The sequence below is a fragment of the Lissotriton helveticus genome, chromosome 7 (genome assembly GCF_964261635.1).
Source record: "Lissotriton helveticus chromosome 7, aLisHel1.1, whole genome shotgun sequence".
NCBI lineage: Eukaryota > Metazoa > Chordata > Amphibia > Caudata > Salamandridae > Lissotriton > Lissotriton helveticus.
Window position 1 is genome coordinate 816647139 of NC_136068.1, and position 25461 is coordinate 816672599.

Genomic DNA, 25461 nt, shown 5'->3' on the forward strand with positions numbered 1-25461 from the left:
GGTGGAAAAATCCACCTTATACAAAGTGAGCTTAAAACCTGTTGGGATGAAAAAGTCCTCTGCATGATAAAGAAGTGTACCCTGCCCTAAGTGCTCTACTGTACTGTTACCTGGACCCCTATGGCAGACTTTTTTTGGTCAGGGGTCGTGTATGTGCCATGACATAGGCCTGTCTCATGGATTACGATCTTGTTGGACAGAGAGAGGCACCAGATGCACCACTCTCACAGTGGTGGAAGGCTACCACCTGCATCAGGAGTTAAACAACAGGAGGGTGGTAGTAGCAGCATAATGTGATTAGTTATGTGAACAGGAACTTTCACCTTGTCTCACTGGAGTGATGCCCATAGGTTCACTCATCTTTTAAAATGTTATTCTGCTGTGTACTTATCTCACCCTTGGACTACATCATGTAGATGTGGAGTGCTGCGCAGCATAAGAGTAGGGACTCTGCATAGATTGTATGTGTGCCTGGGAAGGGTTCAGGGATGGAGCAGTACTGAGGAGTGCATGTGTGGCTAGTACATGTACAGGGTATATGTATGCCTGAGAGGAATACATTACATGAGAGATGCAGTGCTGTGCAGTGCATGCGCAGGGAAAGCATGTGCTGGGTGTATGTTTGCTTGCGTGATATACAATACATGAAGAGTGGAATGTTGTGTAGCGCACATAGTGAGTATGTGTGCTAGTAGTGTGTTTGTTTTAAAACAAGCACACCCTGGTTGAATACAGCACACCTCTAAACAGTGCTTTAAGACTGTGTGTGCTCACTGCATGTGTATGGGAACAAAGCAGAGATATCAGTGCTGGACAGTAAGTGAGCTGTGAGTATACACGGAGTAATTTTCCCTGTAAGAGTGCAATATATGGCAGACCTGGGTTCCATTTTGGGAAGCCCAAGCCTGCCTGGTGAAGACATGAGGAGAGCAATCCCCCTGGACAGATTTGTGGATCGCTGCATTCCTGTGAGTTGGAAGGGACACACACTGGAGGAAGGGGTGACACTCCTGTGCACTTTAAGAGGTTGCTCATTCGCTCAGTGACAGATCACAAGGAAGGTGCCTAGAAAAATCTCAGGAAGGTAGATGAGGCTGACAAGGGAATCATAAAAGTAGAGTTGGGAGCCTGGGATTAACCTTCTGATGCATATATCACTGTGGCTGAAATCCAGGTGCAACTCTGGCCACACCCATGAATTGTGCAGTGGGTCAATCAGCTTCAGTCATGCCTGTTGTGAGACATCTTTCATGAGGAAAGAAGAAAGAGAGAATCAGCCACTTCAAAAGATACAGAACCACAACATAAAACTTCAAAGACTCATACCCTAAATCACTTTTGGTCCCTGGAAAAGGACTATAAGAAGGAAAGGATGAGTCCCCCAAAAATATCTGCCAAGCAGACAGGTGGGCTATGTGGGTAGGGGAAGCTCTGCAAGACTTCTGCCTGTGACCAGGACTTCAGGCCATGCTGGGCGGGAAGCACCAAGCCGCACTGTGGTGACAACCTATGCCAGAGGGGTGTCACAGATGAACTGAGTCTGGCCCAGGTGTGCACCACTTGTGACTAACAAAATCATAGACACCGTATGCCAGAAGGGGCAGCCATAGTGAGGGTGATCGCTTAAGTATAGTCTGTAGCCGCATTGCGATTACCGGAGAAACCCTGCATGCCAGGAGCGGCTGCCGGGTCCACTTTGACCTAGGGTTCGGGTCGCTGCCTGGACCAAAGGAGAACTGCTGTGGCCAGCAGACTGAGCCTGCATGCTGTGATCTTCACCTGACAGAGTCACCGAGATGCCATCGTGGACGTCACACCCTCGTTGGAGCTCCAGTCAGGAGCCGGAGGATCACAATAACATCCCCATCCCTCTGCTGTGGGGTAGGGGGGAGCAACTTACCTTTTTTGTCCACTGAATAGCAGCGGCTCCGATCACTGGAAAACGTCCAGCAGCACTGCTCAACAGGAAGAGCCTGCGCCGCTGTGTAATGCTGTGTCCATAGTGGGTGGCTCAACTTCGCCATACACGATCCAGACTTGGGAGCGCCCAAGGAGAAGGCACTCGCTGCACTGCTGACCAATGCCATACCACCAGAGTGGGCAAAACTGAAATCGGGCCTTTGGGCCCCGAGGGACTTGCTGCTAATGGTGCTGTGACACCAAAGACACATTCATAATGAATCAAAGGGAGAACTCTTGAGTAAAGCCTAATAGTTTGAAATCCCAGGATGTGGCTAGCAGTGAATGGGGAATAAACCCGAACGTGTTACAAGGAGGATGGTGGGAGAGGAATTTGCCTGATTACTGCTACTGGCCTGACCTCGAGGTGGTTTGTTTTATTGCTTCTGAATGTTGTATACCTTTGCATATGTAGAGTTGGAAATAAAATACTCCCCTTGTTTTTAGAACAACGAGTTCTGGACTGGAGACGGATTTATTGTGTGAACTGTTGGCATTTTGAGTTATGAGCCATGTTCACTGACTTATCTACGTTCCCCACCCTCTGAGAAGGAGCCTTGACTGCTTAACCACAGCTACCACTGAGTGTCAAGTGCAGAAGGGGTACTTGGCTGAGTTGCTCAGGACCAATAAGCAGGCGGGACCGGGGATATCAGGAGTAAATGTCCTCAACCACCATGTCCCTGCATGCCCCGTGGTCCTCTGAAAGGGGTTCTCACAAAAACATTATTAGCAACACACTAACTAGAAACATACACTTTAAAAGAAAAGTCTAAAGAATGCCTCATTTTCATTATCAATATAGAGTGGCTTTGGGGAAGCCCCAGGTACAAAGGCTCTTAGATATACGGTTAGGTTTGAGAGGCACAGATAGAAAAACAGCCTGCTTAGCTGGGTCTGGTGGCCTAGTGAACGAATGCGTCCACCCTAGGGGCCTGTGTTGTACCTCATGGCCACCAGGTTCAAATCCTGGCGGGTCCACTCAGCCCTTCATCCTTTTGAGGTCGATAAAATGAGTACCATTGAGTTGTGTAACAATAAACATCTGTTATTCAGCGTCAAGATACCCTTCTGATTGAATGTACGCTTCACAAATACACGTTATCTTACCTTCAAGAGCCGTAAGTGCACCTGGATTTCATTTTTTTCATTTTGATCTATATTAACCACTTGGCTGCTAAGGCTTTTCCCCTCCTGCGCTGACATTTATCGAATCCCATTATACATGACGAGTTCACCTTGTCATGAGCACAGCTCCAGTGTGCCTCATGACGAGTTCACCTTGTCATTAGCACTGAACAGGTTAAAAGTTGCAATACTTTTTTTGCTCACCTCTGGGTTGTCAAGCTAATGCTACTTTTCTCTTTGTCATTCCATTACAAAAGCTACAAGATAACATCGGGTAGAGACGAGTCTAATTGAACAGGGAATGTAGGTATGAGCAATTAAATATGCTTAGAGTTTTCCTAATGTCCATTTTGTTTGATATTACTGTCCGGTGATTATCATAATAATTATAATCATTCAAATACACAAGACTTGCAGTACATAAATGTCGGTATGTTTGTGTGAGTGTGTCTACAGTTTCTAGGAACCATGGCATGGAGCTGAATCTATAGACAATACTCCCCCTAGAAATCTGACTCCAAACAGTCCTTTTTTTGAATGAACATAGGAAGTAGCAAGGATTGAGCCACCGTCCAGTTCTTCTTTGCACCAAAGAGGTATGCTGAGTATTCTTCTTGGGGCTTCGATTTACCTCTGTGTCCTTCCCAAGATAGTTGGTGCATGACAAAGGTTTATAGTATCATTCTACTAAGAGGCCCCCTTGAGATGTTACTGAACATTCCAGTGGAGTTGGTACTTCCACTTTAGTCTGGGAGAGGGAAGAGGGAACTTTTCTGCTCAACAGGAGATGCATCCCAGATGGAAGCAGGAGAAAGCTTCATCAGAGCAGGTCTGGCTACAAAGAATAAAACACCTCAGGGCCATAAAAAATGTGACTGGAAATTGCAGGAAAAGTAGACTATAGTAGATTGGGATCCCAAGTTTCAATATATGTCTTTCGAGTTTTGTGAAGTGACTTGCCCAACAATCTGAAGAGAGTGAGTATTGTATTGTACCCCTTAAAGTGAGTCAAACATTGTTGCGCTAACTTGTAGAAACATACATCATGGACTACATTTTTTGCTGTAAGCTAGAGGCAGGGGTATAAGAAAGTGCCCTCTTTTCGCATGTTTTCCCCTACTTTTTGCTAAACTGCTGATGTACTTGCCCTGGGCTCCTGCGAAACAGGTACCCAGAGCCTATGTTCTTTCCCTAAAACTGCATTAAAAAATAAAACTATTGGCACTCTCTGGCCACAGGTCAGCCCTGTATAAATGGGGCCACAGGTAGCAAGGGCACTGTGGCCAGGGAATGCCTCTAAGGGCTGCAGCACTTTTTGTGCCACCCTTAGAGGCCCTGTACCTTTACAGACACACACGTACACGCACACACACACACTGCCTTTGCAGGCTGCGTGTTTGGATACAGAACAAAGTGAAGAGTCAACATGGCACACATCCCTGTGTGCCATGCCTACAACCCACTGCCCTGGCATAGATTAGCCCCCCTCTAGTGGGTGTCCTATAACAGTGGTGAGGGTACAGGTGCACGAGCCCTGTACCACTACAGTGTCTATGCCAATTCTTAGACACTGTAAGTGCAGTAATGCTATTAAGAGTATATGGTGCTGGGAATATGTCATTACAAACCCCAGAGTACCATAATCGCTTTACTGAAATCTGGGAAGTTTGGTATCAAACTTCTCAGCACATTAAACCCTCACTGATGCCAGTGTGGGATTTAATGAAAAATGCACACAGAGGGCATCTTAGATATGTCCCCTGAAAAATGACCTAAAACTAGTGTCTAGACTGAGTGGCTGCTCATCAGCTGCCACCACCAGACATGTTTCTGGACCTCTGGGTCGAGAGCCTGCTGCTCTCTGGGGTCTGAAACAATGCACATCCTGGGACTTCGTGGACCCTGTTCTCTTCCCCCAGGATGGGCAGGGTCCACGAAGGGGAAGCTTAAAAGGCTTGCTGCCTTTGTGAGATTCCCCATGCCTTTTGCTGCTTCTAGCAATTGGCCCCCACCGGTTCTGACCCCCACTTTAGGTGTGAGAATCAGCAGGAAAACAAAGTGGGGAAGGGAGGCGTGCCCACCTTTGCCAACAGCACCCCTCAGGTACGGGAGGCGAGGTGTATCACAACATTAAGTCCCCGCCATCTTGCAGATGGGGGGACCCAGCCAACCAGAGAGAGGCATATGCTCCCCTCCCACAGGAGGGTGGCACAATAGGGGGTGTACCCACCCCAAGGAAGGGACCCATTGGTCCCAACCTTTACTTACCTGTAACACCCCTAAATCTAGTATTTAGGGGCACCCCTGAATCATGGCTCCTCAGACAAGAAACGACCAAGAAAAAAAAGAAGAAGGACCGAACAGCCGTGCAGAAGCTAAGAAGAGGAGGATGTCCACTGACTTGGCCCCAGCCCTACCGGCCTGTCCTCACCAAGAACCTGCATAAACGAAACTCCGGTGTGCCCTGCAGCCAGAACCTCAAGAACCCAGAGGACCTGAACTGCCCTGCCTTCCACAGAAAAGACTTTGTCTCCCGTGAACAACGGATTTGTTCACCGAAAGACTCTGGCTCCGGCCAAATCCGCGAGTCTGCACCACTCTGCACCCGTCACCCATGGCCCGAGTTCGAGGGTCCCAACATCACAAGGAGGTCTACCCAGTGATCCTGCTTTGAGATCCGGTGATCTCTGAACTGCCTCAAATCTGCAGCCTCTTTCTGGAGGATCCCACAACCGGAGCTGGTAAGAGAAACCAGATGCCTAAAGACACCCCTGCACCCGAAGTCCCACGGCCTTTGGTGGTCCAACCGACTGTGTTCCAGCATCTCCAGGCATCCCAACCTACCTCTCCAACTGGTGGTCACCTCCAGAAGATATCCGTCCCCGAGCCTGCAATCTTTTTTGAAACCGGCGAATCCCCCATTGAAACCAACAGGGCAACTGCCAAAACAGCACCCTGAACCCAGCTACACCTGCGCTACTGCGGGTATGCTTTGGGTGCTTACTCAGATCCCCTTTGCCCTGAGCCTAACACCAGGAGCTTTGCTCCCACAACAGAGTGGCCTGCTCGTAAGCAGCCACCAACCGGAGGCCCCCATCGGCCATTGGATAACTAACATTGGGCCTCAGCACTCTGCACCCGGCCAACCTAGTGCAGCTGAGGGTGCTCTGAGAGTGCATCCTTGACCCTGGAGGAACCCTGGTTCTAACCCAAGAAACTCAACCCCAAAGACGGAGTACTTACCTGTTAACTGATAACTTAATTTCTATCCGTAGGAATACATTCACTGTTTTTCTTTGAAAAATGTCTCAAGTGTGGAGTTGAAGTGTATGAAAACCTGAAAAACTGCAACTGTGCAAAACTGATTTCACTTACCTTTTCTCTAGGAAATGTCCCAGTGTGATATGTAGGCAGGATCGTTATGAGTGACTGTTGTTTAAGCTTGAACACCAGTAATGGAATGAACGGGATAGGCGGAAAATACGCAAATCTGCCTGACCAGTTTATCCATATTGCATTGCCTTTGGCCAATGGGTGTGGATACCTGGAGGGGAAGCTTAGGCATTGTGCGTTTAAATGTGTGGCAAACAGATCTATGTCTTGCTGGCCCCACATCTGAAAAACAGATGAAGAACTTGCGGATGAAGTTCCCATTCGTGGATCTGCAGATCCGCAATCTGATTGTGAACCCCTGGGAGATGTTCTGCTAAGAGGTATATTTTTTGAGGAATGGCCCATCTCCATATACTTTGCGCTAGTTGTGAAAGCTGCAGAGAGTGTGTCCCCCCCCCGCTGTGTTTGTACATAGTACATTGCTGTCATATTGTCCGTACGAATGAGGACAGCTTTGCCTATGAGATGTATTTGAAATTACTTTAATGCGAGAAAAATCACCAGTAATTCCAGGTGATTGATGTGGAGTAGTTTCTGTAGAGGGGTCTACATGCCCTGAATGGTATGGTTTAAGAGATGAGCTCCCCAGCCAGTGAGCGATGTGTCTGCTGTTAGTACTATCTGTGGAACCGGGTCTAGGAACGGGTGCCCTTTGGAAAGGTTTTGTGTGTTCCACCACTGCAAAGAGCGATGTGTGCGGCTGTCCATTAACACCAGATCTGTAAGCTGACCTCGAGCCTGGTTCCACTGATGTGCTATACATTCCTGTAATGGACGCATTTGGAGTCTTGCGTAAGGTACAATGAAAATGCAAGAGGCCATCATCCCGATTAGCTGCATGAACACTCGAGCCGGCAGTGAGTGTTGAGGTTGAAATTTTGTTATGAGAGCTTGCATGCTGGCTATCCTGACTGAACTGGAGTATGCACCGGCTTTTATCTATTGTGGCGCCTAGATACTGTTGTGTGTGGGACGGTTGAAGATGTGACTTGGTGAGGTTTATTGTGAATCCTAAGTCGTGTAGCAGCTGGATTGTTTTGTGTGTGTGGTGCACACAATTGCTGCGTGAATTGGCTTTTATGAGTAAGTCATCAAGGTAAGGAAACACATGAATGTGTTGTCTTTGCAAGTGAGCTACTACTACTGCAAGACATTTTGTGAGGACTCTGGGTGCTGTAGTCACTCCGAATGGGAGGACTTTGAATTGGTAATGCTGACCGTCCAGTACAAACCGTAGGTATTTCCTGTGAGCAGGGTGAATAGGAATATGAAAGTAGGCGTCCTTGAAATCTAGAGTGGCAAGGAAATCGCCTTGTTGGAGCAGTGGGAGGACCTGTTGGAGAGTGACCATGTGAAAGTGGTCGGATTGTATGTACAGGTTTAACGGTCTAAGATCTAATATTGGCCTGAGAGTACCGTCCTTTTTTGGGATGAGGAAGTAGAGGGAGTAAACCCCTGTACCTTGATGATGTAGGGGAACCGGTTCTATTGCGTAATTTTGAAAGAGAGAGACAATCTCTTGTTTTAGAAGCGTTAGATGTTCTGTGGACATCGGACGTTGTTTGGGAGGAATGTGTGGGGGAGTAGAGGTGTGTTCCAGGCAATAACCATACTGGATAATTTGTCTCACCCACCTGTCCGTGGTGATGGAATTCCAGACAGGTAGGAACTGTGATAGTCTTCTAGTCTTCCCCTGACCGGAGTGGAATGATCTAGAGGGAGTGGAGGCACTTTTGTGGTAGGGGAGGTGCAGGTGTTATTCCCGCGGCCTCTTCCTTTGTTGTTATTCCCTCTGTAACCTCCACTAAAATATTGTTTGTTAGAGGAAGTTTGAGTGGGGCTTTTATAGGAAGAAAAGGTGTTGTCTGTCCCAAGGGTTTTAGAGGCGCCCCTATAAAAGGAGCGACAAAAGGAACCTCTAGTAGTTGGTGACTAAGGCCCCCATGGACTTAGCTGTTTCTGTGTCTTTTTTCATCTTTTCTAAAGATGTGTCTACAGTAGATCCAAACAAGTGTTCTTGATCAAAATGCGATTAAGAATTGTAGACTGCACTACCTGCTTAAAACCAGATATGCGTGCCTGTGTAGTAAAACGCTTGTGTCCGCTGCATCAAGGGCACATTTGATAGAGGGGTTTGTAATTAGCTTTCTCTCTTGTATGAGCTTGTTAGCTTTAGTCTTATACTGTTCTGGAAGATGTTGCATGAGCATCTTAAGCTCATCATAATGAGCTCCATCATACTTGGCCAGTAAAGCTAGGGCGTTGGCAATACACTAGTAATTTGCCGCCTGTGACACAACCCGTTTACCAGATGCATCTAATAATTTAGATTCTATATCCGAAAGAGGGCATTACCTGTTTGGGAATTTGCCAGTTGATGGGCATTTGACACTACTAGGGAATCTAAAGGGAGGTGCCCTTTGATATAAACTGGATAATTTGGAGCTGGTTTGTACTTTTTATCAACCCTGGGATTGAGACCTCTAGCCCTAACAGGGTCCTTAAACACATCAGGTGCATGTTTAATCATACCTTTTAACATAGGAAGTACTTGTTGACTTTTGTGATTGTGTAAAAGTCTCTAATAAAAAATCTTCCTCCAAAGGGTCTGAGTGTAACTCTACCCCATGATATTTGGCAGCTCTATTTATGAGTTGCGCAAAACCTTTGCTGTCATCTGGTTCAGGTATATTATAATCGTCCCTAGGGTCAGGTGGTGGGATACTGTGTATGTCATCATCATCATCCTTCCATTGTGGGTCTTCAACCCCATCCCCAACCCCAAAATCATCCTCATCATCTTGTGGTGCAGGTGAAGAAGGAAGCAGTTGAGAGTGTGCTGGAGAAAGTGGTATAGTTGGAAGATTTGGAGACGGAGAGGAAGGTCTGAGAGGTGAAGTCCCTATGTCTCTCCTCTTTGAGGGTACCTCAGGTGCTTCTGAGGTGTCCAATTTCCTCTTTTTAGGTGGTATTGTTGTAACATGACCTGTAACAGGGTCAATGTGTAGGGTTTTTTGTTTCGGATACGATGGATCTGGTTGAAACAGTTCTTTTGAGCCATTGTATTATTTCGGCACCGACGATTTTGGTTCAGATTGGTGCTTTGGTTTAGTCTCTGTAGCTTTAGATGGGGTCTTGGTCTCCTTATGCTTTGGTGGAGTTTTCGAGTCTGAAATCTTTTATGGAGTTTTTCCGGTTCCGAGGCTTGCCCTCGGTGTGTTTCGGTGCCGAAAGGCTCGGCGTCAAAGCAGTCTTTGGTGCCGATGGAACAGGGCATGGCACTGTGTTTGTTTTCGGCATTTGTTTCGGGCCGGGATTGTTTTTCGGTACCGGTACGCGGCTGACTCGGTCCAGAGCCGCCTAAAGGCTTTCTTTCTGACTTCGAAGCCGGGCAAGAGGGCGTGACATCTGAAGTATTATCTCGGTGTCGACCTGAGCCGAAGGCGAAGTTGTTACTGGAGCCTTATCTTTTGTTTTATATGGGGCAGGGGTCTTGATCTCAGCATGCACGATCCGTTGACCTGGAGTAACCATCTGATCCTCAGCATCTGACTTGTCTGCCTCGGAGATGCTGAGGTCTTCATCCTCCGGTTCTTGTTCTTCTGGAACATTGGGATCTGCATCGAGGATGTCGTCCGGCGCCGAGGTAGTTGATTGAGACATTACAAGACGTTGAGCCCGGCGATCACGTATGGTTTTCTTTGATCTGAAGGAAGCACAGGCCTCGCAGTCTTTGTCCTCGTGTTCTGGAGAGAGCCAAAGGTTACAGACCTCGTGGAAATCAGTGTGTGGGAATTTAGCACCACACGGGGCATTTTTAAATGGAGTTCTTTCCATTGACTGCAGGGCCTGATGGCGCAGACAGGCCAACAGCCTTCGTCGACGACCGGAATAAAAGGTCTTGATGAATTTTCTGGATGCACGTCGACGGGGAACACGATCAAAACAATTCAGTCGAGCCGGGAGGGATTGCGCGTCAAAGGGGGATCGAGTTCGACACCGACCCGGACCGCAGCAATTTACATCCGAACCCGATGGCGGAAAAAACATTCTGAGGATGGATTCAATGCCCATGCGCACTATCGTCCTAAGGAGGAGTCACCTATCTCGTGACTACAAAGAACTTCTTCCACTACAACAACAAAGTCTAAACATCCGAGCCCAACACCAGATGGCGATCTATGCACAAGTATATCTTCTGCAGCTCATATGCCTCGAAAAGTAACTTAAAAAGTAATCTGAAAAGTAACTAAAAAGTGATCTGAACAGTCGTTTAGATTTTTTGACTTACCTGTATTTCAATCAAACTGCATTTGAACCTGCATTCAATTGTAAACACTGCATAAGATTCTGCAAATCATTTATTTCACTTACCTGTGCCAGGCTTGGCTTGGTTCTAGAAGTAAAATAACTTAACAATATTTTGATACAAACAAAATTGGTCTGAGTTCAGTCTTTGAGTGTGTGACATTATTTGCTGATTTAGTGTGTACAACAAATGAATAATACTACTCTCTGATAAAGCCTTACTGCTCCCCCACACTACTACAAATAGAAAGTAAGGTGCTATCTAATTTTACCTCTGCCTACCTTTGGGGTTCCACTGGACTCTGTGCACACTAAACCACATTTTGGTGTAGTATATACAGCGCCAGCTTCCTACAAGGGGCTAAGCATATAGCCCAACACCACTTCTATTCAGACATTTTTTCTGTATCGTTTCCTAAAATTTCCTATGGGAAAACAACTTTTTGAGGCCTGCCTTTCCTGCCAACCCTCCCCTCCCCCATCCCCTCTCCCAACAGATGCCCCTGAAACTATCCAGGAAGGAGCCAAATTTTTGATTTGTCATTCACACCACCAACTAGACCTAACTAGAACTACAGACACAGTGGCAATAAGTATGTATGTATGTATGTATGTGTGTTTATGTTTTTCCGTACAAAAAAAGTTAACGTGATTGGATGTTATCCATTTATTAGATTCCAAGTTTAGGAATCTGCACACTGGCCTGGCCAATTTACTTTTAGGGTTCTGTGTCTGGGGACGTGGACAGTCTTTAAAATAACGGTCATCAGCATGTGGGAGTGGCCCCTGGTTAGACTCTGCATGTCATTTCTAGCACGCAGATGCATGGTAATCAGAGGTACTCTCGAAAAGTTTCCAGATCAAGTTTGAAGCCTGAGGAATATTTAAAAGGTGAGGGCTCTGTGGCCAGATGTCTTCATTAGAAAGCCAGGTAAAAAATGTTTTGTTGACGTTAAGAAAAATAATAAAACAATTGATCAAAAAAACCTACTGTTTAAGTGACCATTAGGTGACGGAATGCGGAAGGCAATGCGCAGAGGGGGTTGGTTGCAGGGCCTGGCTCCTGCCCAATGCCCAGGGGCGGCCAACCCCTGCTGTGCCTGTGCCCAACCAGATGCGATGTAGCCAACCCCTTTTCTCCAAATAATTTTTGTGTACTACGGTACTTCGGTACCACAACAAAATTATTGTTATCACTGGTGATCCCTATGGACCCCCACAACACGGACCTGGGGGAAGGTTTTGCTCACTCTGCACCCTTATTGGCACTTTTGGACTGTTTTCTAGGACTCAGAGACAGAGTCTCGGAGTCCTGTAATGACAGCAGAACATTGGTTCTGATGTGTGCGGGAAGCCAATCAGAAGAAACCACAGCACCAAACTGGCCATCTGGAAAAAAAATCCACAACCAATTAGGTTTGAGTATTAATTGTTTTTGTTTTTGATTGCGGTATTGCCAAAGTACCCCTGAGCTGATACTATTTTACTTCTCCCTATTACTTCAGCGAGTTAACGGTCCAAGTATCTCATACTTGTTCTGGTAGTTAACCCCTTTATTCCCACTGAGCACCTTTGTAAATGCTAATGTCTCAAAAACAGCTAAACAGATTTACAACAAATCACAAAAAGCACGCTTTATGAGTAAAGTTCTAACTTTGTGCCATATTTGGTGTAATTCCGTTCAGCAATTTTTTCTGTATTGGAAAATTAAAATGTGAAACCGCACTATTGGGTCCTCTCCTTTTTTGGGGCCTAGCTTGATGTAGCACTGCAAAAATGTCCACGAAGAAGCCACAGTGGATGAACTTTGTTTGGAAAGTTTAGTGCAGATTCGGCAAATGGTGCCAAAGTTACTAAAAAACAAAAAATGCCTTTCATATGGGAATAGCGTAAGCCTTAGAGGCAAGTGTTGTTGTGCATACTGAAAGTTGTATGGTGCCCATGTTAAATAGCTGTAACAGAGTGGTATTGAGAAATTCTATGTAACAAAAACTTTTATAAGGTGTGCATGTTTTATTTCAAGAACTTTACTGATGATTTTGAGGTACTGCAGATTGTTGAATATTGTGGTCTGCAGGGGTGACCCACTTAGGGGTGGTTTAACTCTATTGGGACTGTAAACATGGCTCTAAGGCTGTATGCTGTTGTTCTCATCTCAGGAATGTGTGTAGTGTAGTTTACAAAGATAAAGGCAGTTGTCCATAGTGCCTGACAGAAGAGAAGGTGTCTTATCAGTGGCAAACGACTACTTGTCAACCTCTTGATTTAACACTGAGGGTCATGTAAAGTCTTTCTGAGGGTGATCCTGTTAAGGTGAATAGAGTACAACCTCTTTTTCGGAGGCTGTTCAAGCTTTAAAAAGGAGTGACAGCGTTAAAGTCTATGTAGGCAATCTGTTTGTAAGATGGGTGAATACCAATTAAAAGAGGAAACATCCAATAACTTTGGGTGACTTGGCAGATATGCTTTGTGTCCAGCGTGTGGTCAAAGGTTATGTGCATTATCACTTAATTGGGGTTAGAAAAGTGGGCACGGGGTGTGGAGATGGGGGTGGACGTCGCAGGCAATATAGCGGCATAGACATGTTTTCAGGTGCCTCTGTGGGAGTCGCTGAAAAATCCTACATAATCCTGTGCAGAGACTGCCATCCTTACTGAGAAAGAATGTGCTCGAGACCCACGTGGCAACCCAGAGACCTGTAAGAGGTGCTTGAGGCACCCCAAGATGGTGGTGCTCTGCAAATACACTGCAGAGAAAACCAGTAGCGGCAGTGGCCGATAGGCATGGAGCAAAGCCTGGGCTGATGTCCCTGAACAGCAGAGGGCGGTCCACGTCTGTGGGAGGCAGCAGCCCTGACAAACGTGCGGTGTAGGATGGCGCAGCGGTTCGGTACAGAGGCCTGGAGCATCAGGGACAGTGTCCAGTACTCAGAAGCCAACAGATCGAGGAGAGATGCAGTGCTGGGGAGCAACTCTGGCCTTCCGGCTGTGTCTGGGAGAAAGGACACGGGCTTGAGGTGGCCCTCTGTCTGCTGAGGTGAGGATACTGAGGCTGGCACCAGAAGGACAACTACAGTGTTTGAGGCCCTTGAGGACAATCACAAGGCCCTGGTTAAGTCTAGGAGGTTGAAATGCCTGGAGCACATTGGGAAGAGCCGCAACTGCGGCAGTCTACACTGTGGAGCCTCCCTGGGTCCTCCACTCAGGCGGAAGTGGGGTGTCCCACCGATAGAACCTGAGCCATAACAAGAGGAACGCTTTGCTATGGCAAAAAACCTGGAGTCCTGCAGCCGGGCGGGCTGAGGAGGAGTGGGTGGGTGGGGGGGGGGGGGGGGGGGGGGGGTTGGGAGGTCACTATGAAGACCCGGACTAGTGGGGAGTGAACTTTTAGAAATCCCTGTGGACGTATATGCCAGGGACATCTTTTTGTAGCACAGTTTTTGCAAGTACATGTAGGTGTAAATTCTGCAGGTAGAGGATTTAGAATTTCATAACTTTTAGCACTTAATCAATATCTTCCCATCCAAATGTACACAGTTCTTTTTCTACATATGCATGATCTAAAACATTTACACATTCTGATCAAGTAGAATGCTCTTTTAATTTGTCCACGCACAGAATAGGATGTGGGTGGAGGGTCACTTAGCGGGACGGATGTCTTGAACTCACTGTACCAAAGATTGTCAAATGTGTGACAGTCAGAATTCGTTTTCCACACACATACACAAGGTATTTTCTACGTCTTTAAAGTCACATTCTTCTTCTGTCTCAGCAAATCCCTTCGAGAAACTTCACAGGTTCAGCAGATAAAGCTCCACGCTTTGTTCCAATTTTGCTCAGTGTCATTACCCATAAGAATATGTGTCTTGATAAGAACCCTGGGTATCTCTGGGTCAAGTTTCTTGTACAAAATATGAAATGGGATTAAGTGTCTTTTCTCGCCTGTTCCAGAACGTATCCATAACTCTGACAATCCTTGACTTATTATGAACATTGCAAAAAATCTAGGTAGCACAATAATAACATCTGTGTCATTTGACAGTACAATGACTCGATTGTAACCATTTCGAGCAGCCCACTCAACATGTAGCATAACACGAAGGTCAGCTTCCTCCAATTTTCTGTTAAGTTCTTGAACAATATAGCACATACCTTTTGAATATATATTTGCAGGCACCAACTCCTCATTGACAATCAGTCCACTTGAAATATTTGGAAATTCAGTGTTCACTGAAGCATCAGCAGTGTTTTGGCGGGAAAACATCCGATGTGGTTGACCCGAATTTATCAAGTTTATACCTATAGGTGTCAAAATGTTGATACAGGCAAAGTCAATTGTTCCATTTTGTGAGAAAGTGCCATATATCTTGCATGGTATGCCCCCACTTATTGCTGATGTACTTTGACTGAGTGTGCCCTGGGCTCCTGCCAATCAGGTACCCAGTGCCTGTTTTCCTTCCCTAAAAGTGTATTGAAGCCTAAACCCAATTGGCATCTCTGGCCACATGTCAGACCCTGGTAAATGGTACCCTAGGTACCCAGGGCACTGTGACCAGAGAAAGCCCCTAAGGGCTGCAACACTTATTGTGCCTTCCACAGAGACCCTGTGCTCTGACACACACACACACACACTGCCTTTGCAGGCGGAGTGTCTGGGTGCAGAACAAAACAAGGAGTCGACATGGCACACATCTCTGTGTGCCATGCCCACAAAACACTGCCCTGGCATACCTCAGTCACCCCTCTAGCTGGGCGCCCTATGCCAGTGGTGTGGGTACAGGTGCATGGGCCCTGTACCCCTACAGTACCCAGGTCCATTTCTGGGCACTGTGAGTGCAGTGCTGCCATTAAGAGTATATGGTGCTGGGAGGTCGTCATCACAAACTCCACAGCATCACGATGGCACACTGAAGACGGAGAAGTTTGGTATCAAACTGCTCAACACACTAAATTCACACCGATGCCAGTGTGGACATTTAATGTAAAATACACTATGGGTACAATTTAAAGGTGCCCCCAGTAACTAACCCACAACCAGCATCCTGATTGAGAGGCTGCCTAGGCTGCCACCCGGCAGATATGTTGCTGGACCCCTGGTAGAGAGCCATCCGCTCTCATGGGCTTGCAACAATGCACATCCTGGGGCGAGGTGCTAGGCCTCCTCCGCAGGATGGGCAGGGGAAGCTTCAAAGGCATGCCACCTTTGTGAGCTTCTCCAGGCCACTTGCTGTTCTGCGCAACAGGCGCCCACCGGTTCTAACCCCCACTCTGGCGGGAAGACAGGCGGGAAAACCAAAGCGAGGAAAGGGGGAGTGCCAGCCTCTGCCAACCCCACCCCTCAGGTGGAGGAGGCGACGTAAAGCACAACTCCGGGCTCTCGCTATCTTGAGAATGGGGAGCCCTACCCAATCAGAGCAAGGCTCCTGCCCCCCTCCCACTGGAGAGTGGCAGGATACAAGGTGTACTCACCCCAGGAAAGGGACCCATTGGTCCCTGACCTTACCCTACCTATAACACCCCTAAATTTAGTATTTAGGGGCACCCTGAATCTTGCTTCCTCAGATCCCAATTCCGAAACTACAAAGACGAACAAGAAGATAGAAGACCTGCTGTGCAGCTGCTAACAAGAGGACAACACCAACTGACTTGGCCCCAGCCCTACCGGCCCTTGAACTTGCACATGCTAAATCTTGGCGTCTCCTGGGGTCAGCAACCTCGAAAACCCCGGAGGACCGGACGGCTTTGCTCATCGAAAGACTGGGACTCCCGCGAGCAGTGGTTCTGCTCAAAGATCTACAACCCCTGGTTCCAGCCAGGAACCGCGAATCCAACACACTCTGCACCCGCCGAGCCCAGCCCGTGCCTGAGTGGATAAAGACCACAAGGACATCCCCAAGGCGACTGTGACCCAGAATCCAACACCCAAGAACCCTCCTCAACGCCCCAAGACAACGCCTGCAGCCTCACAACAAGGGACCCCTCCAACCGCGACCAGCAGAGGTTAAGATTTCGACACCAAAAGACACCCCTGCACCCGGCGCCCCCACGGCCCCCTGTGCCCAACTCCTGGGTGTCTACCGAACCTACAGCTTCCCAACTTACCTCTCGAAGTGGTTGTCGCCCCTGAAGAATCTCCGTCCCGAGCTTGCAGCCTTGGTTCATCTTGCAGCTTTCCCATTGAAATACATTGGGAGCCCGAAGGCCCAAAAGTACCCTGCACTCAGCTGCCCGAGAGCCACTGGAAGTGTAGCAACTGTCCTATTCTACCTCCCCACTTGCCCTGTGTAAGTGACCCGGAGTTCAGCTCCCACAACCATGTGGTCTGCCTGCTAGCAGCCACCAACCAAAGACCCTCTACCTGCCATAGGCTAACATTGGGCTTACTCTCTCTGCATCCGGCTGCCCCTGTGCCGCTGAGGGTGTAACAACTGTTCCTACCTGACCCTGGGAGACCCCTGAGTCTTACCCCAGAACCTTAACTCTGCCAGTCTAGTACTTACCTGGAAACCGATAACCTACATGTTCTCCAAAGTGTAACACTGACTGGGTTTCACTTGGAAAATCTTTTAAGTGTCGAGTTTTGAAACATTGAAATATTCACTAAAAATCACCCGATCAACGAAAACGAAATTACTCACCTGTTACCAGGAGAGATCCCAGTGCTGGATCTTTGTGCCCAGCACTGAATTAAAAAGTAATTACAACTGTGATTTTCCGATAACCTGATTTTCCTCCATAGGATAACGTTGGCTGGTTTTTGCCAGAAATTCTTTTAAGTGTCAATTTTTGAAAGATACAAATATTCCTTAAAAATTGCCTGTGTAACAAAAATGATTTCTTTCAACTGTTTACAGGAGATGCACCAGGGCTGAATCCAGGATCCAGCCCTGAGTAAGAAAAACCTACGTAAAGTAATGGATATTGCATTTTACTTAAAATTCCCATTGAGCTCAATGTTATAATTGTATTTAACTTATGTTGCATATTGCAACAACTGTATCTATTGCATTCAAAAGTGTATTGCTCATTGAAAGTATTCAACTGTAGCATCTCATTCTGAGAACATATTTGTATACCTACTTGTGGTTCTAAAATAAAACAACAATATATTTTTATATACAAAACAATTGGCCTAGAGTTCAGTTCTTGAGTGTGTGAGACAATTTGCTGACTGAGTGTGTACAGCAAATGCTTTACACTGTCCTCTGATACTGCCTTACTGCTCGACCAAGCTACCACTTTAGAGAGTAAGGTTATATCTAACTTTAACCTCTGTCAAACCTCTGGGGACTGTGGCCTCTGTGCACACTGTACCTTACTTTGGTGCAGTCTATACAGAGCCACTCTCTTACACACTTGTAGACATTAGTCTGACTCCTTCACATTCTTTGACAGATAATTCAAGATAACTGTCAAAGAAAATGTGCAGTACTTGCAAGGTGCACACTGACTTGGATAGCTGTAGAGCAGTCTGAATGGCCTCTTCGAAGTTTTGCATGGATGAAATCTTGACTATTTGCAAATGTGACATAGTCCACAACAGCAGTTTTCAATAAGGACACATTTGCGAATTGAAATTCTTCAGGTGAAACATTTTTTTCAAACTCTTGTACGAGTTTGTGGTTCACTGATTTGGTTGCAGCATCTCCATCATACAATGCGTTTGTTGGAAGAAGATCATGCGACAGAATGTCCTTGATCATTTCAGCCCTTTCTTTTTCTACATCTATCTCTCTATGTGCTTGTGAAAGCTGCTTTTTGTGACCTTTTTTGCAGTGGCTGATTGGACGAAACTTTTACTATGGCAATTAAAGTGTGGAAGTATCACTTATGTTCCTTTCTTTGCCAAAGCGCCGGGATGCTCCTTTGGAGTTGCCGTGCGCTATAAAAGAATTAAAGTAACATAACATTATGTCAAACAGCATTTTTTTCTTTCAATACAAATATCACCTGCTTCAGTTCTGCGTATAGTTTTGATCCATGTTCCAGGACATCTAGTAGATGTGTCTTTATATCACTATCCACATATTGTTTGGTCATTGGTGTAATTGCGCAGGCTCAGTCATTTCAAAGGAGCTTCCTTGCTGCGGAATGACAAAGAAGGCTGTCAAAATGTTTATTAAAACGTTCCCCTCTCTTTACCACAAGTTCGTGGTGAGGAACAGTTTCACGATGGTCCATTAATTTTGAACTTGTCATCTCTCTTAAAACATTGCAAATAGAAAGAACTTCATGGTAAACTAGCTGCCATTGAGCAACATATTCACTTTTACGTGTCTGACTAAATTCCCTTGGAGCTTTTCTGTAATCTCTGGATCATCTGTTCCAGTTTTATATCTGGAGCCACTGCATTGAAACTTCCCTCTTTGTCTTTCACCCAAAAATATTGATCAATTTTTTATAGCGGTATGGTTTTTCCACCTCTAGCTTCTTCACTCTCTCCAAATACCACGACTCATATCTCAGATAGTTTATGTACTCAAATTCGCAAAACACAGTAATTAGTGACTCCACAGTTTTCAATCTGGATTTTTTTTTTTTGCTGTGTATACTGTTGCATAGTTTGACTGGAGATGGTATTACTGGTAAAAACCCAATCTTCTTCAGTGGGACAGTATTCTGGAATATCAGAGCTTGAATTCCAGCCCATGGAGGAACTGGCTTTTTTTCATCCTTCAGTCCACACCGAATAAGCAATATGATAAATTCAATTAAAACAGCTTTGCAGGCTGCAGCACCAGGCAGAAGAAGATCTATGTCCTTAGCCACTTTGAAACTTTCTGGTAGGCTGGAACGTGTTGATGGCTTGTAGTGATTTTGCACACATTGGCAAGGCAGTTGGTTTATAAGTTTACAGCTTCGTTTGTTTATGCCTACAGCGGACACAGCTTGTATTCCAGCAGATTCTTCATTGGTACAGTCTTGAAAAAGCACCATGGTATTATCATGTGTACTGGATGTTCCAGACTAAGAAGAACATCCTTCAAAAACAAAATTATCAAGAGCAACAATTGTAAATCCTTTTCTGGTAAAGTTACTTGGAAGTGGAGTGCTGTTGGATTCACAATACTTTACAGCATGAGCTGCTAGCAAGTACCTGCTCCATAATATGTCATTATAACTTGTTGATACACCAATCTTATTCATTGAAGGGATTAGTTCTCTACTTTTGCAGTTGTCATAGATTGCATGGGCAGTCATAATTTGTAGCAGAGTTTTCTTTTTGCTGTGATGTAATTCCTAAAACATGATTTGGAAAAGACAGTACATTTGCACAACATGGGATGACCTTCCACTGCTTCGCTTATATCTTCAAAGCCATCATCAATGTTGTTGGCTTCTGTTCCAAACTCAAGAACTTCAGTATGCAACAGTTTTGCTTTGCTGATATAAACAATGATGTACACATCAGGCATTCTTGTTGACTCCCATGATTTGCAGAGCTCTGGAGCATCACAAAATGTGTCATTAAGCCCAAATCTAAACCTTTCAGGAAGTTTCTTAAAACAGTTCCTGCTATTGTTACTGCATCATGAGATCTTATTTTGGCAGCATGAACTTCAGGGGTCAATCCAGCTGAGAACACCATAAGTGGCTCAATCGTTTGGTTACACTGACAGAAATTAATTCTGCCATGGTAAATTCTCACAACTAAAATCTTAATTTCATTACTATGGATCAATACTGATCTCACGGAGTGTGAACATGCAGCCAGCACTCAAGAGTTGCTTTAAAACTTAATTCGCTTTTTCAAAGAGAGCAAACTTAACTGAAGACTGGCGGTTACGTTGCTGATGGGAGTTCATTGTACATTCATATTTTCGAATGTATGCATGCATGTAGTTTGGGTGGACAAACAAATCCACTGCAAATACATTCACCTCGCTGTTTAGATCAGCTACTCGGCTGAAAACTTCATCTTGGAAGAAACTAGCTGCAGATAAAAACATATTTTTCCCGGCCTATGTACTGCTGAGCCTCCCTAATCCACTGACCTTTCCCCTTAAAGCTTGGAGAGGAAGACACATTGCGCTGGCGCTGGGGGCGGCTCATTTACCGATCCTAGCCCTCTGAGGCACTGACAGGCTCCCAACGAAAATAGGGTGGCTCCACCGCATCTGGATTTGACACACGTACTCTATACTTTGTTCATTTGGCAACCCCTTTGGCCCTTGTTTAGGCTAAACCACAGATAACACATTGAAGACCCTCTTCTTTCTGATCAGTTTCTGGTGGTGGACAAGGGGTAGTCATTAATCTTCTAAGTGGATAGGCATTGGGTTTGGTTGTCATTGCCTTCTCAGAAGACTCAGAATCTTATTGTGATTTATTGGTTCTGCTATTTTTTGACAATTTTCTTCCAGGCTTTTTTCTATTGTATATGACTTGTAGCACTAGTTACAATGATAGCATATTTGATCATTTTCACCCATTAGTTTCAATCTTTTATCAACTTTGTCTTGCAGTGTTTCTGCAGCATCTCACACTCTTCTGTCCAGCTGCAGTTGATGTTAGATTTTCTTTGCAACTAGTTTGGCATAGGACACATTTTTCTTTGTTGAAGTAGCCCCCAGATTTGACAGTTAGCAACACTGTCAGGAGGTAAAGATACTCTGCCATCACCTACTTCGCTCATGTTTACACATTTGAATCAATGGAAAACCTGAAACAAGAACAATATTAAAATAAATTACCAACATGATGGATAAAACACATTCTAGGGTCGCCATTTTGGAAAATGGCTAAAGGGTTGCTGTGAGGAGTTATTTTCTGTCTCTATAACGCTACTCGACCCCCAAAACATGTTTTGACACCAAAATGAAGTATATAGGTCTCAAGGCTCCTGAAACATTACATAATCACTGCAACAAATCCGCCCATTTTTAAAATGTCGTCCAGAAAAATTCGGCCCTGATCAGCAATGTCTACTACCCAAGCTAAATAACCTCTCACATGATACAAAAACACAAAATCAAAAATGAAAATCTCTGGGCAACAATTTTTTTTTATGGTGGTATATCAAGGGGCCAGAACTATTGACACTGTGACAAATTACTAACACAGGGAATAACAGACCCAGCTCCTCCACTGAAATGCATAAAAACTCAGGAAAGCCAGTCTTCAAAGAGGAACATTGAAAGTTCTCCTGTTTCAAAGGTTAACACCAAATGTGATAAGCAGGCACCAGCTTAGGTTATAAGAGGTACTGTAAAATTTGCTTTCTTTGACAGCCTAAAAAAATAAAACAAGACAAAAAGAACACTGCTACTGAACCAGATTCATAGATATTGCACTATTGCGTTTGTATGACCTAACATGCTTCACCCACATAAGATAGAACCATGCATCCCCTCCACTGACAGAGCAGAGTCAGTTCCCCTTGAGCTGTTAAGCAGTATAGTGATTTTATATTTTCTTTCTAAATGAGAATTGAGTGGAGTACGGAAACTGTAATGGTGAAATTAGGACAATAGAACTAGTGGACTTGGAAATGTGTGTAGAAAACATACCCCAAACAGCCTGGACAGAAGACCCTCTGAAATCTGATGAATTCAAAGAGGACTCATGTGAATGATATGTGTAACCTACCCTTTTTGTATGATGCAATTTGTGTGATAATGTTGCAACAGAGGAAGAGATGGAAACAATTGCCTATGATAAGCGAAAATTGTATCTCCACTGTGCGGAGGTAGGGATTATGTAAGTTGATGTGATACACCTGTATGAAGATGTACTGTTACGCAAATGCCAATAAAAACAAATTTAAAAAAATTAAAAAGTCTGCACAGACATAAAATCCCAAAAGAACAGAGGGAGATGTAGGAATGCAATGACTTGGCATACAGAGATGAGATAATGGCGAATGCTTTTTGTGTTTGCACCAACCTTACACTACGTAAAATAAAGTGTATTAAAAAGCAACATGCCCAGAAATCAAAAGGCCAATACTTTTTGGCATAATTTTTAAGCTTAATGACAGAGCCTAAAGCTATATAGGTCTGTGAAAAAAGTTAAGGCACTGTTACATTGCCAGAGTCTGCCACGTCTTTTAATCATGGGCAGCAACATAAAGTCATGTCATTGTTCTTTTTGTGGGGAGTTAACAGAGCTGTGTCTATGAAGATTTTACTGCATAGGGCCAAGGCTGCCAGATGGCATAATTCTTTTTATACTTTTTAACTGCGAGGTGGTTCATAGTCCTCCCTCATGACAGACACATCTAGAGAGTAGCATTATAAAAGATTAAACCTAGGAAAGCAAAAGGCTTTTTACACAACAGCTTTACTTTTTCCATGAGATACTAAAAACTGTCAGAGTATTGCTTGCATTTCTTTGTAATCATATTATAAACTCCTACCAGTTTCCTTGAGCTCCATGTTAACAAGTTCCATCCAACAGGCATCAATCTCATCCAGATCATAGCGGCAGGATCCTAGAGCAAATGTCCTATAGAAATCTGGACTCTCGAAAGAAGGTGCCACACGTTTCGAAATCAAAAGAGGATATTCTTCATGTGCATATAAAACCCTAAGGGAGAAAACATGATTTAACATGCAGTGCACAATATTTAAAGAAATGCTAAATGAAAAACAGACATGTTTGTCTTTAGCAAAGGTAGAGTGCTGCAGAAAGCTATTAAAAAGTGAGAAAAAAACACATCGGGGAAAAAATAGACCAATGGAGATATACTTTTTGTTTTGGAGATGTGCTTAAAAAAATTCTACCCTTGAGAAGTTTTGGTTTTTATAAGCTACACGGCATTCCAATTTTTTTGGCCACTAATTAGCTATTTCAACTGCATCATAAATGCCTCTTCGTCAGTAAATTCATTTATTCACCTTAGATAACATGGTTGCTCATGGATACAAAATCTTCCTTGAAATCCCTCATACTGAAACTTATTCCAAGGTTGCTGACTGGATCTTTGAGGCCACATCTATTCCAATATGTATCTGGAGTCCCATCTATAGTTCTAAAGCATGCTAGGGTTATATATCACCTTGTTAGAACTTGATATGCATTTTCTCGATCTTTTGCGCATATAGAGGTCTTTAGCTGCTCTAGTTCAATTAGATGATGTACTTTTGGAATCGGTAGCCAAAATCTTTCCTTCCATTTGTCTTTATATTAACAATCTCAATGGTCCCATAAAGAAGCTTCCAGCTTGTTTTCATATTGTGTTGGATGTGGATCATTAAGGACAGTGGTTGTAAAAAAATGTCTAGGGAGGAAGGACATTTTTGTGCAAGCTATTCTGCCAAACCAGGAGATTGAGAAAAAAAAAAAATATATATATATAGTTTCGTTTATTAGTCTTTATTTCGACCAAATTGATCATAAAAGAGAAGAATATTTACAACATCACAGGATACATAAAACCCATTTCTTGTCGAAGACTATACAAATAATATAATTGTATGAAGTTAAAAACATTGAATTAAATTTTTTTTAAAAAGCATATGGGCTAAGAAGACAATTCATATAATAATAACAACCGCTGTTCCCAGTTCAAATACACCAAAGTTAAGAATTTATAAAACAGTATAAAACAATACTATAAACCTACTATATATATATATATATATATATATATATATATATATATATATATATATATATTTATATATCTGGCAGCCGAAACGCGGCATGTTGGACCTTTTGATGAGTGAATAAACTTTCATCTATTCACACCAGCTTACGGATTCTGTGCCCTTGTGTTGCGTTGCGCCAGAAGTGCCTGTCGTGGCATTGGGATTGTTTCATCATATATATCAGTGAAAATGCTGTCTAACAGGCCTGGGAAAGTTGCAGATTAACTTATTCTTTGTGTTGTTTTAGGGAGGTTGATATCCATGTACTTTATAAGACTTCATCCATGCACCCCTTCTCACTCTCTGGCTTAGTCTCATCTAGTGGTTCCAGCCATTAGATGAGACGCCAGGAGACGACTGACAGGCACGCGGTTATGGAATTTCACCATAACTAAAGGTGAATCCCGTGTGCCCTTGTTGTGGAATTCAATATCAGATATTCCTATATCCAGTTCCTTTATTTGAATTGCCATTTGAAGGTCTGACCTCCAGCAATATATATGTGGATACACAAACTAACATAGGATTACATTCACCGATTGGGTGGAGAAACGGTGGATCTGAAACAGATCATGTGCATGTTTTAAAGATCATGGAAGGATTGGTCACTAAACCATTATCCCCTTTTCAAACAGATTTAGCGGTGTATTTTAGTCTTAAATTGTTGAACGAGAGACAAGCATTACACGTCCTGAGGAAGGTGGTACATCAATAATTCACTACCACCGAAACGCGTGGACGCCCTTACTTTCACATTGGGTTACATCCAGGAACAGCCTCACATCTAATATAACTAATGAGTGAATAGATTGAAGGTGTTTATATACTTGATTCCTGTTGGGAGTAACCTTTACTTGATGAATTTACATATTTCACAATTTTTACTTTCTCTCTCATGATGTTTTTAATGATTTGTATGTGTACATATATGCAAAGAATGACCCTGTCATTATTTTAAATGGTTATTTGAGCTCTCTATCCTTGTGTAATATATAGTTGCTTTCTGGGTCCAGAGGTGTGGCTCTATTTGTGTGGATGCACCTGCATGGGTGAGATAATATTGTACATTGGGTGACGAGTGT

General features: G+C 44.3%; 1 protein-coding gene across 4 annotated transcripts in view; it reads right to left on the reverse strand.

Annotated features, from left to right (window-relative positions):
* JADE2 (jade family PHD finger 2) overlaps positions 1-25461 on the reverse strand; it is an 874388-nt gene that overhangs the window by 314549 nt on the left and 534378 nt on the right. For all 4 annotated transcript variants that reach the window (XM_078653277.1, XM_078653280.1, XM_078653278.1 and 1 more), the window contains one exon: positions 23146-23315. In XM_078653277.1, the coding sequence (XP_078509403.1) occupies positions 23146-23315 (170 nt within the window). The remainder of the gene's footprint in view (positions 1-23145; positions 23316-25461) is intronic.